A 13,671-nucleotide genomic window follows, 5' to 3' on the forward strand; every position below is an offset into this window, starting at 1 on the left:
AGGTACAGCAGATAATCCGGAAGGCTGAATATTCGAGTGTTGGCCCTTATTTCGGTGGGGGGGGGGATGGAGTTTAACAGTTGGAAAATCGTACTGCAGCTGTACAAGGTGCTGATGAGACCATATCTGCAGTACTGTGAGCAGTTTTGGTGCCCTTGTTTAAGGTAAAACATCACTGAGTTGAAAACAATTCAAAGTAGGTTCACAAAGTAGCACAAAGGCTGGGACTCTACCCATTGGAGTTTAGAATAATGAGACATGATCTCATTGAAATATATAGGATTTCTAAGGGCTTGATATGGTAAATGCTGAGAGAGTGTTTCCCCACATGAGGGAGTGTAGGACCAGGAGCTATCATCTCAGAAAAAGGGGCACCAATTTAAGATTGAGATGAGAAGGAATTTCTTCTCTGAAGGTTGAAAATCTTTGGAATTTGCCACAGAGAATTGACAAAGCAGATTGTGCATATTTATGGCTGAAATAGATTCTTGATCACAAGGGGAATCAAGGGTTAATGAGAACACACAGGAAAGTGGAAGTGAAGAACGCTGGGTGAGCCATAAGTCTATTGAATGGTGGAGAAAGTTCGAGAGCCTTTTTTTATAGACTTATAGTCTATATCAAATTATTACATTCACCTTTTAATCTTTATTTCTGCTATGAACCAGCACAATCAGTGTTTTAGAACATAATCTTTAACTAATTAATCAGTTACTTTTAAAAATGATCTTTTAAAATGCTGAATGTGCTGCTTCATACAGTCATCACAATTAGTAATATGTGATTGATTTTGATCAGAAACTTGAAAAAGAAAACACCTCCTGAAACTGTTACATTTCTAAGTATTATTTGTATCATAATCAAAATTATATCCCAAAGTTAAATTCTTTCTCTTCTTATAACTTTTATATGCAAGATAATGGAAACTTCTATTATATTTTGAGTTGCAATCTGAAGTAATTCTAAAATGAAATAGTTGTATATAGAATTAATGAGAATATTATCTTCACAGATTTACTAGTAATCAAATTATCAAGAGATTTAATGATCACGGTGGCTCAGTGGTTAGCACTGCTGCCTCACAGCACTAGGGACCTGGGTTTGATTCCAGCCTCAGGTGACTGTGTGGAGTTTGCACATACTCCCCATGTCTGTGTGGATTTCCTCTGGGTGCTCTGGTTTCCTCCCACAATCCAAAGATGTGCAGGTTAGATGAATTGGCCATGCTAAATTGCCCGTTGTGTGCAGGCCTGATGCGTTAGTCAGGAAAATGTAGAATAATAGGGTAAGGGAATAGGTCTGGGTGGGATACTGTTCAGAGGGTCAGTGTGCACTTGTAGGGCAAAATGGCCAGTTTCCACATTGTGGGGATTTTATATAGCTGTATGTAACTTACAATTTCTGGAATTCAGTTGATTGAATCTTGAGCAGGAGCATTACCCTTGAATTTCCACAGGCATTGTCTCTATTTCCCATCATAACCTTAGTACAGTGAGAATGGAGAGATTCTTAGGTAATGGCTGTTTTCACCCATTTACAGCATTTCTACAAAGCTTCAGTTTACCTCCTATCAGAGTTAGAAAAGGAGATTGGGTGAACTGACTTAATCACTCAGCAATTGGGGTGGGCTTTGAATGATTTAAATCTCACCTATTTTGTTCTATTTATCGCAATACATTGTTGGACTGGACTATAGCTGTAATTTTAAATGCATTTATCCAGAATCACAGTACCATTAGTTTATGACCCCGGCTGATTTTAAATACAGTGGGAATCTCCCCACAGATATGTTCTTTTTGTTGTTTCCTTTATTACTTACTTTTATCACCATTTTGTTTCTGTTGTCTCCTCCAGGTTTCTGTAATCAATAAAGACGAATGAAGAACATGATGAGTAGACTACGTAAGGAGACGTCTTTATGAACGATGGTATAAACTCTGCCACAATAAGTTGCAGTTTGGTTATTTGCAAGTTACGTTTTTATATTGTACACTTCGTTAAAAAAAAGCAAGAATTTAATTTAATTTTTGTACATTATCATCTGAATGAAAGTAACTCAGCAAAGCAATTGCTTTTACAAGCACACTAAATAAATTGGTGTATGTAGATCTGCTTCAAAATGTAGAACTTTGTCCATCTCTTACAAGCATTAATCATCACTTGAACATAATGTAAAATTTTCTAGATTCTTGAAAAAAAAATCTGGTGTAAATTGTGGTTATAAAATGTGGAACATTTGTACAAACTTTTGAGTGCCTGGAGCCTACTTTTATATATGTTTAGAATTATAGTTGGATAGAATAATGTTTTTTACAGAGTAATTAAAATAAATCAACTTTTCTATGAAGCAGTAGTTTCTTTCTTTTTAATTCACCACGGACAAACTATGACCTCCAGGCCAAATGCAGCCCTGGTTTTGGTTCCAGCACTTCCTTACCAACAGAGAAGTGGTACGTGATGAAGAATCATCCTCTTTTAGAGAAGTCCTCTCTGGACTAAACAGGGGAACTGTGTTTGGACTTTACTGTTCTTGACATACAAAAACAACAAAGTGGCAAACCAATTAAAAATTTGGTGCAACTACTTGCAGATGACTGTGTGGTTTATGCATCAGGGAAAACTCACAATCAAAGCAGTTAACTGCAAGATAGTCCCCTAGAATTGTCAAATTACCAGGACCAATAAGAGATGCCATTCAGTGCCAACACGTTTTATGTAATGTGCATCACCAACAAAAAAGCTTGACCAACAGGTGGCTTTTAAATTCTTTAATCAAAATCTTCAACAAGTAGATGGGCGATTAATTCTGCAAATTCATTTTTAAAAGTCTTCAAACTGGAATTCCAGATTCAGTAGATAATATTTGAGAAATCTTGAATTTCTGAGGATTGCAACAAAAATACAATTCTTATTGCTTACCAAAAAAAAATGTCCATCTAATTCTGGCATAAGCAAGTTGTGGGTGGGTTCTTTATATTCCCAGATATAAAGAGGATGAAAGCTACCATGTGCATGTGCTGCACAATTTGTTATGGAAAAGATACCCTGTCACTGTTGTAGATGTTTTAAATCAAAATTTTCAGGTGTATTTTAAATAATTCCACAGAGGCCAGTATCCTGTTACCAAGTCACCTTTTACTTACACATGGAGAGTCCTTGACACTGATTTGGCTCCCTCAGAGCCAGCTCTCAGAGTGAACAGAATGCCTGACACTCCTGTTCATACCTGTCAGTCAGGGCTCCACGATGGACCAGATTAACAGCTCCTGTCAGGAACTCATATTTCATGTGGAAAACAACAATTGCTGGGGGTCACAGCAGGTCAGACTGCATCCATGGAGAATCATACAGAGTCACTGCAGGGAAACAGACCCTTGAGTCCAACTCGTCCATGGCAACTAGATATCGTAACCCAATCTAGTCCCATTTGCCAGCACTTGTCTCATATCCCTCCAAACCCTTCCTATTCATATACGCATCCAAATGCCCTTTAAATGTTGTAATTGTAACAGCATCCACTACTTCCTTTGGCAGGTCATTCCATACATGCATCACCCTCAGCGTGAAAACGTTGCCCCTTAGGTCCCTTTTAAAGTTTTCCCCTCTCACTCTAAACCTGTGTCCTCTAGTTCTGGACTTCCCCTACCCCAGGGAAAAGACTGTGTCTATTTATCGTATGCATGCCCCTCAGGATTTTATAAACCTCTATAAAGTGACTCCTCAGCCTCTGACCCTCCAGGAAAACAGCCCCAGCCTGTTCAGCCTCTCCCTGCAGCTCAAATGCTCTAATCCTGGTAACATCCTTGTAAATCTTTTCTGAACCCTTTCAAGTTTTACAACATCCTTCTGATAAGAGGGAAACCAGAATTACACACGATATTCCAAAATTGGCCTAACTAATGTCCTGTACAGCCCCGCATGACCTCCCAACTCCTATATTCAATGCTCTGTCCAGTAAAGGAAAGTATACCAAACATCTTCTTCACTGTCCTATCTACCTGTGACTTCACTTTCAAGAAACTATGAGCCTGCATTCTGAGGTCCTTTTGTTCAGAAACACTCCCCAGGATCTTACCATTAAATGGATGAGTCCTGCTCTGATCTGCCACTACTCAGTCCATTGGCCCATCTGGTCAAGATCCCATTGTAATCTGAGGCAAGCTTCTTCACTGTCCACTACACCTACAATTTTGGTGTCATCTGCAAACTTACGATGTTCACATCCAAATCGTTTGTATAAATGACAAAATGCAGTGGGTCCATTGTGTCCAAAGTCTGACATTTTCAACAGTGACTAATAGTGTGTCCAGAAAATTTAAAACCATTATGGACTCTTTCAGTGGCAGTACCACCAATGGTGTAACCATCAGCAGGAGATGGCTCAATGCATCCAAATTCGTTACTTGGCCTCATGGACAATATCCCAACTTGTAATTATACAGACTTAGTATTAAAACCCATCACTGAATTTGGCCTGAAGCTATGGGTGGCTTGTTCTCTTTAAGTAGGCCTAACAGGGGTTTGTAGTCCATTATTATTACAAGTTTATGTCTGTAAAGGTACTGGCAGAAATTCCTGACTCCAAACATGACTATCAAACTTTCCTTTTCTATCTGTGCGTATTTATGCTCTGCATTAGCTGAAGTCCTGAATGCATACTCTATTGGACATTGCTCTCCATTGGGCCACTTATGAGCTAATACTACCCCAATGCCGTATGGGGAGTCATCATACGTCAATACCAGATCTCACGTAGAATCATAATGTGCAGGCAACTTAGAGGAAGGTAACTGAGTCTTCACTTCCCCGAAAGCTATGGTTTGGTTATGTGATCCTCTTTAAAGAGTTAATGCAAAGGTGCCAGAATTAAGGGCAGGTTATTAATAGACTTTCAATAATAATTCACCAGCCCAAGGAAAGAGCTAAACTCTGGTATAAACATGGGAGCTAGGGCACCTTTGGTTGCCCTTACTTTATTTTCCAATGGTGTTATCCAGTTCTGTCAATTCTGTAACCCAAGGAGGTCACTTGGAGTGCAGGAACACACATTTTTCCCTTAAGAGGCATATGCCCACCTGAGAGAAATGTCTAAAGGCTATGTCCAAGTTCTCTAAATACTCCTCACTGGTCCTCCCTGTTATTATCAAGTCATCTAGATAAACGGCGACCTAAGTTAGATCTTGTAAAATGTTCTCCATCATCCATGAAAAGATTGTACAGACAGACATTACCCCAAATGGCAGTCTCGTATATTGGTACAAACCTTTACGGGTCTTAATTTAGTACACTTTGGGAATCCTCATCTAAGTGCAATTACAAATACACATGGCTCATGACCAGCTTCATGCATGACAGTACCCTGCCAGCTTTGAGCATAAATCCTCCATGCAAGGGATTGGGTATTTATCCAGCTGTGAAAAGCAGTTCACCATTTGTTTAAAATCCCCACAAAGAACAAACCAATTGGGCTTCACAGTCAGTATGACCAGTGCTGCCCATTCCGCAAACTGGACAGGTTTGATGATTACATCGCTTTCCAGTCTCCTGATTGCTGCCTGTCCTTTATCCGTATGTCACTGAGCACACCTTGTTACCTCGTCAATATGCAAGTGGCCTTGGCTCCTTTCATAGGCCCTAGATCTTCCTGAAAAAACCTCTAGATATTTCATTAGAACTTCACTCAGGCAGCCGTTTTCTAATGGAAAATGTTGAGCCAATTTCACCCCATCAGGCTGGGGCCCAACACTTTTACTACAATCAGCAGTAACTGAACCAGCTGTTTCTCATACGTGACCGGAACTGTAGTTATCCCCTCAATCTGTAACGGTTCCCTGGAATAGATTCTCAGTCTCGCCTAGGCCTTATGCAAACTTAAGGGATGGAGTCCAGAGAGAATTCTGTTAAAGACTGCTTCTCGATCACTGAATCACCTATACCGGTCTCAACCTCCATTAGAACCAGACGAACATTTAACCAGACACTTATTTTGATTGGATCTGGCTTGGATTTTGCTAAGCAACTTAACTCCCCCAAACCAAATGCAGATGGAATTTCCAAGGGGAGCATTGTCTTGCATACCGACCTATAATTCTCTTTTTCAATTTATAAATAATGAGTCTTTTGCTGTCACAAGTCTGCATACTGGTAGCAACTACAATGGCTTGCCAGCTCAGATCCTGAAGAAAATGTCAACCATTAACAAAGCCCAGCTATGTTTTGGGGTTTTGCTGTTGGCTGACCTAGAGTCTCTCAGTTCAGGATATGTCCTGAGTGAGGCTATGCAATCACCTTCACTCGAGTGGTGTTCTCCAAGTTCAGTCAGACTGACGAAGATGTCCACTTCTATTGAGGTACTCTTTAATTCACATGCTGTACTTACCACAGTTTCCAATAATAAAGCCAGTTGTAGTGCCTGTTTGAAGTTCACATGCATACCAAACTCATTAAGGGACAAACCAAAATCACATGCCTATGCCAGTCATCTTAACCTAGCCAAAACTCCTGAACCAGATTTCCCTGCTTCTTGAATTGCTGAGGAAAGCTGATAGCATTTCACAATTGGATTGTCTCATTCCTGAACTAAATCCGTCAATTCTTGAAAGGTTTTAGTATCTGGTGCTTCAGAGTACGTTAGGCTCCTAATAACCAAAAAACCTTCAGTCCGCAAGCTGTCAAGAGAATTACTTGTTGCTTCTCATCTACCCCAATGTAATTTACCCAGAAGAAATAATGCATTCTTTCCGCACAGTGGGCCCTGTCTTTGACAGTAGGATCAAATGTGGAATGCTTCCCAAATAATGGCATGATACCAGAATGTTTGCCCCAATTCAAAGACAACTATTGCAAGCAAATTTCTTCAGGAGGTGTGTTTTTCCCTCAGCGCCACTGGAGTAACTCAACAGAGGCTGGTATCACATCACCAAGTCATGCATATAGTACTTGGCACTGAACCAGATTCCTCAGATCCGGCTATCAGAGTGAACAGAACATCTGACACTCCTGTTTATTTTGTCAGTCAGGCTCCCTGATTGCGCCAGACTAACAGCCCCAATCAGGGAGCTCATATTCTATCAAGTTCACCTGGCTAACCTCATCACAATCACTGCAATATTATGACATATATCTGGAGCACGTGGGACTTGAATCATATCTTCTAGCTCAGAGTCTTCTAGCTGTTGTAACATTACCACTGGCCCACCAGAAATCACCAGGAATGAAACCTGGCCCATATCAGTGAGAGTGCTAAATTCTAACCATGAGACCAGCAAGGAACCAGCTTAGCTTCCCTGCTGTATACAGGTTGTACAGACTTATGGACAGAACTGGATCTTGAAAGAGACTGAACAACTGGTCTTCCTCAAAGTCTCAAACAATGGGCTCAGGCACCCAGCCTGAACAATGTGGACATTAGGATGCAGTTGGGAAAATATAGAGTTCAAAAAAATTAGATGCTTGATGTGGAGGAAAAGGCAGTCCAATTCTGCAACTAAGATTTGAACGGGGAGGAAAGCACCCTGCTAATGAGCAGTGGAATTTCCTATTTGCATGCATTAGCATGTCATTAGCATGTCATTAGTACCCAATCTCAGCTCATTTATAAACAGTTTCCTATTCTCCTCTGCACTGGATAGAAAACAGATTCCATTATGAAAGTCAGACAGAACCTAATCAATCCATACCTGTGTGAGATATTGTGTTATGAGATACTGTGTTATTGGCTATCTTTATTAACTCACTCCCCAGCTCGCTATATTCATTCATACCGGGTTCCTGTTTATTCATTCATAACCCTTTGCTAACCCGTTATTTAGTATAACATGGGTTCTTTCACTCATTTATAAAACTACAGTTCTGTAGTATCCAAATTTAAACACAACCCTTTCAAACCTATCACTACATTTCCACACCTTATCAGCCCCTCCTGCAAGCAGTATTTCAGCATACAGAACACCTCTCAAAGGGAATCACATAAACCTTACCTTGGCTTATAAACTTTTAACAGTTTGGCAACTACACTTTACAAAAAGAAAACATGCACCGTTGAAATAACAATAAGAACATCATGGCAGTCAGTTGGTCTCTGGTCCTGCTGTAATGTGAGATGCCCATTTGTGTGGGAGGCATGAATCCAGGTCTCCTTTCCTTGGACCTGGAAGCACTGGTATGGTCCTTCCCTCGTCACACCTAAGGGTTCCTTGTGGGTCTCTTTCACAAGAACCCACTCAGCTGGTACAGTATCATGACCTTCCTCCAGCGAGCCTACGTAAAAGTTGGCAGACTGATCCTTTGCTGTTCTGCAGGTTTCAGTCCGAGCCCGTAACTCTGTTGCCTGTGCAGATGCTCCGGGGGTAGGCTTCCTCATGTCATAACAGTCCTGAATGTCTTGACTGCCCATCCGGTTTTCCTGTGATCTGTAATTATTATCCATTCCCTACTTGCTTTTTGCACAGGCCACACCGGACTGTGAGACATACAGTGCTGTGGATTTTCATCAAAGTCCTGTTATCTTGTTTAGTACAAGGTCGAGATTGTACTTGTAAAAGTCACGGGCTTCATTTGGAGTAACCCGCAGTCACCCTGGTCTCCAACCCAGATGGGGTAGTCTTTTAGTTCCTCCCTTTGTAGGGTTCTTATGGACCATGTTATCTGTCCATCATCAAAATATAAAGAGGAATTCAGCTGGGTGAGGGTATCCATTCTGAGGAGCAGCTGGGCTACAGGTTCTACCCATACAAAGGTTACTAACTTGTGAGGGCCGAATTCAAGGGATGTGGGTTTGGTCCGTTTGATTTCAATCCTGTCAGCTCCTGTTCCATAAGCTGTCATCATGGTCTTATCAAGCTGGAGTTTGGTCGCATACCTCTGGACTAGGCATGTCAATGCTGCTCCTGTGTCCAAAAGGCAATCAATGTCCAGGTCACCCGCTCTCATGGTCACATCCAGTCCATCTCCCCTCTGCAGGCATAAAGCCAGTAGGAGTGTAGAGGGGCATGTTTTTTTTGTCAACTTTAGCAGATCCTGCAGCAGGATTGTTAACATTTTAAACACTTCTTGGAGTTTGGTCTTATTCCCAGCTTCTGGAATCTCCTCTTCCTCATTGCTTCGTTGGCGAATTCCACTTTTTCCCTCTGCCGGCACCGCCGGCCCAGTGGCTTTCCTTCTCATGGAAGTGACTCTTCCCTGGGCATTTGTCTTGGATCTTCCCAGGGTTTCTGGGGGTTTGTTTCATTTGTCCTGTCTGAAGGGATCGCAATTCAGTGCCCATATCTCGGTTGAGCTGGTGGGCTCGGTCCACCAAGTCATAGTAATTAGAACCCTCTCGTCCCAATCCGGTTTGGTGAGCTTTAATAATTTACTGAGCTCAGGTTTAAGTGTGGCTGCAAACGCAGATTTCAGCAGGCCATAAGCACAACCTTCAAAATCCCTGTCATCCTGCACATTTGAGACTCCTGAATATTCGTTCCAGATTGTCCTAAACCCTTCCTCATACACTCGGTCGTCTTCTGTGGGCTTTTGACAGCAAGCTGTGACTTTTGTCCAATCAGTCTAATGTGGACAGTACCCCTCTAACCAAGGTTTTATTGCTGTCCAGCTAGCTTGCAGCTCTGCTAATACTCTCCAACAGCACCTTTGACTGCGGCTTCCATTTCTTTTAGTTATAATAACATTCAGAATCTGTACCCCTTACCAGGGATGGAGCGTATATATTCCCCTCAACCAGTCTTGACTTTCCCATGTCTTCATTGGCCCCTTCTTTGGATGATACATTTCTTTAGACCACCTGACTATATTCTTTCGGGTCACAGGTCCGTGCACAGTGTGTATTCCGGTCCATAGTATAGCAACGTCCACCTCAGTACCACCCTCTACTATCTGCCTGACCATTTTTTCAATCTTTACTTTCCTGGTTTTAAGGGGTTGTAAAAATGGTATCGGGGATATACAGTCCTCATCGCTTTCACTGCTAGAGTCCCTCTGGTTCCCAAGGGCAATAACTTTCTTTTTCTGAATCACTTCCTGGATGTCTGGGGTGGTCGGGTACAAAATCTGTGAGGCCTTGGGAACCTGGGAAGAAACTCACAAGACTGTTACCTCGTCTTTCAGTTTATTGTTCTCTTTTTCAAGCTCCTGATTTTTAAGGTGAGTTGTTTCCTGTTTGGATCTTTCTTTCCACAGCTGTTCATGCATTGTTGTTAATTGCTCTTTAAATTGGGTTACTTCACGATCATGGGATCACTGGGACATGACTTTGTTTCTCTGGTAAAATTTTCCCAGTAATGCAAGGGACCAGTTAGGCGACCAATCCTGTTATTATCTTTCTGTCAGGTGCTTTTCCACTAGACCTGTTTCATGTCAATTAGGGTCAACTGTCCTTGGAGCATATTATACTTCTGACCAATTTTGGATAGGGTCTTCCCTAATAAGAACTGTATCTCAAGGTAGTTCTGTGACTGCCACAGCATTTCTTCCTCAGTTATGTAAAGGGGGGGGGGGGGGGGGTTAGCCTGCCCCTGGATATTATAGACAGTTTCCTGGGGTCACTCATGATCACCCCAATTCATGTGTCGTAGACAACATCCTTCGGTGGGTGATTTCCTGCCGTAGATTATGTAAGCCGATCTGAGGTCTAGACACAGGGGATTCTAAATAAAATAGCCAACTCACAAAAGGTTTGGGATCACATTCAGGGACTACATCACGATTCTAAGAAGGTTTAAACAGTGTCCCCCAGTGATCCTGCCGACTACTCCAAGTTGTGGGATCATGTTCAAATAACCAAATCGGTGAGTGGCAAAAAAAGCCTCTTTATTCAGCAATCACAGCACAAGTTTGAGACGGCAATAGAATCCTAAAATACAGTTCTTACAAAAGCCCCTGTATACACAGCTCTTGCATTTCATTACTGTAGTGTTACATTTTCCATCTATAGTATATAAAGGTTTGATGAGCTACTGTCCTGAGAGACAGGAGATGGGTTAAATATGTGCCAACTGCTGGCTGCTACTTCTGATGGGATGTCTGTCTGGTCTGCTTGCATAATTAGAAGTGTTAGTTCTTTTGTCTTTTATATTAGTAAACATTGGTAAAAATACTAGGCCAATATGCTCTAAATGAGTTAGAAATTGTAATATAAGAATAAAGAATAGTAAACTGATTACTGTAGCTAGGTTGTGAGATTTATTTGCCATTTGCCCCGTAATGATTTCATTCTTTCATTCAATTTCATGCAAGTGCTGTTTTGTCAGTTCCTTAAAGAGGTAATGGCCCAGTTAAAACGTATTTAACAGTTACCTGTACTTATGAATTGGGGAATCTATTCAGGTCCAGGAGATGGTTACTAAGGGCTGATTAATATCATAACCTTTCATGAGGCTTGATGGGGATGGTATTGTTCTGTACGCTGAAACAGTGCTTGTAGCAGGGGTTGATAAGGTGTGGAAATGCAGTGACGTTTTTAAATTTAGATACTACAGAACCGTGGTGTTAGGGATGAATGAAAGAAACCATGTTATAGTAAATAAAGGGTTAGTAAAGAGTTGTGAGTGAATGAACAGGAACCTATTATTAGTGAGCTGGTGAGTGAGTTAATAAAGATAGCCTATAACACAAAACCTCACAGCTGACAAAGGAGTAGCACTCAGAAAGCTTGTGATTTCAAATAACTCGGTTGGATTATAACCTGGTGTCGTGTAACTTCCGACTTTGCCCATCCCTAGTCCAGCACCAGCACCAGCACCAGCACCAGCACCATACCAGGGATGCAAAAAGTCACAAGTGGTGTGAATAGAATTATTGGGTTGTTCTCCTATTAAGGGTATTTTTAGTAGTGACTTTAAAAGTCATGAGGAGTTTTGATCAGATTAATAAAGAGAAACTGCTTCCCATGGCAGAAGAACCCATGTCTGGAGGACACATATTTAAGATAATACCAAATAAAGAGAAAGTAGTAGATTTATACATTAGCAAAAAACTTGACCTACATTTCTGCTGGTGAACAAGAGATTGCAAAATTGAAAATGTTTGAAACATAAATGCATTGAAAACCTGCATCAACTCTCAGGGTCTGAATGACTGAAGGCATCCACGGGTAATCTCAGTTCCACATTTTGAGGTGGACATCTCAATGATTAGTTGTTTGTGCACTTCCAGAAGTCGAGTTGAGAAAGTACATTCTGTTCCTTTCAGAGTTGCAGCTGAAATTTAGATTGTTTGAAGAAGGATGATAAATGTAATAGAAAGTGAAGAGTGTGCATTTCTGGTTAGAGTTTTGTGTTTAGAGAACATTGAAACTTAGGAACATTTTTCCTAACAAATACAGTATAGACACAAATCATAGCACCTCTTTCAATATGTGCATTAAACCCCTCTTCCAGGAATACAGGCACAGAGGATATAGATCACTTTACTTCTCAAAAGATGTGTAGTAAGTGCATCTCATATATTGTCTGGTCAATCTATAAGTCCTTTCTCTGTTCTTTACTGCTTTCCATTGGTGGTTTTTGCAGCACCATATTGTAAATCGTAGTGAAGCAGTATTTATATTGGCAAGACTGAAGCAAAATCTTGAGGGCATTGGAAACCTGGAATAACAACTGAAAATGCTGGAAACACTCAACAAATCAGATATCATCCATGGACAGAAAAAATAGTGGCACAGGGCTTTTAATGCCATCATCAAGAGCAGTAACCAACTGCATTTTTCACATTAAGCCAGGAGGATAGATTTGGTTTTATTCTTGCTTTCCTTTGATGGATTACAACCACAATAATAAAGGCTTTTTGATTATTTATGCCCCGAATTGTTAATTTCTTGAACATTTACAACCTGTTTCCGTAGTGTTTCTATGTGTAGATATGGCCTTTATGCTAAATAGTTTGACAAGCTTTGTTCTAATCAAATCAGACATGATTACTCAGGTTACCCAGTTGAATCACTCACAAGGCATGGGTTAAATGAAGAGATACAACCAGATAGAAAGTACTCATGATAAGAAACCAGAAAGTAAAAGCAATAGTTCTGAGTCAGAGAGTTATGTTGTTACAATACTGATTAAATCTGCTAATTTGTACAATGTATTTTAGTTTTGATTCTCTACTTAATACCACATAACTTTATCTACATAAAATGCTCATAAGAGTGCAAAATATTTATCATTTTTTACACTGTGAACAGAATTTTCCCAAACCTTATGTACTGTAGGCACAAGTTCTGGAAAATCTGCTGAGATGTCAAGTGAAGCTCTTCTCAATGTCAAGTGAAGCTCTTCTCAATGTCAAGACCAAAAAGTTGCATTTTTCAACCAAATCCTGGACATCAAGAAGATTTCACGAGTGTGCAGTAACAGGCGTATTTACATAGATTACTGTTCACTATCTCTCTCTCATTGCTACTTAATCTCATCTCATTAATATACAAGTTCTCATTCACCCACCCGCTGAATAGATGCTGAGAAATCCTGACATGTAACTCTGAGCAGGTACCTGGTGACTGCAACATGCTCCTTCCTCCTCTAGACATCCAACTCAAACAGCCTGCACCAATATCTCAGCGCTCACTCATTGGGCAGTGGCCACACACACCCCACATCCATGGACTATGTCATTTAACACATACCAGCCTTACCACATGATCATGGCACAGTTCTGATCCACTTCCAGTGTGCTTGTACA

General features: G+C 40.8%; 1 protein-coding gene and 1 long non-coding RNA gene across 3 annotated transcripts in view; one reads left to right on the plus strand and one right to left on the minus strand.

Annotated features, from left to right (window-relative positions):
- si:dkeyp-97b10.3 (NACHT, LRR and PYD domains-containing protein 1) overlaps nt 1-2,347 on the plus strand; it is an 83,424-nt gene extending 81,077 nt beyond the window's left edge. For both annotated transcript variants that reach the window (XM_060834195.1, XM_060834194.1), the window contains exon 18: nt 1,855-2,347. In XM_060834195.1, the coding sequence (XP_060690178.1) occupies nt 1,855-1,871 (17 nt within the window). In that variant the 3' untranslated portion in view covers nt 1,872-2,347. The remainder of the gene's footprint in view (nt 1-1,854) is intronic.
- Nucleotides 1-13,671, minus strand: part of LOC132821555 (uncharacterized) — a 48,122-nt gene that overhangs the window by 5,882 nt on the left and 28,569 nt on the right. Inside the window, exon 2 of the long non-coding RNA XR_009645330.1 lies at nt 1,820-1,858. This is a non-coding gene — a long non-coding RNA (uncharacterized LOC132821555). The remainder of the gene's footprint in view (nt 1-1,819; nt 1,859-13,671) is intronic.

The sequence above is a fragment of the Hemiscyllium ocellatum genome, chromosome 13 (genome assembly GCF_020745735.1).
Source record: "Hemiscyllium ocellatum isolate sHemOce1 chromosome 13, sHemOce1.pat.X.cur, whole genome shotgun sequence".
NCBI lineage: Eukaryota > Metazoa > Chordata > Chondrichthyes > Orectolobiformes > Hemiscylliidae > Hemiscyllium > Hemiscyllium ocellatum.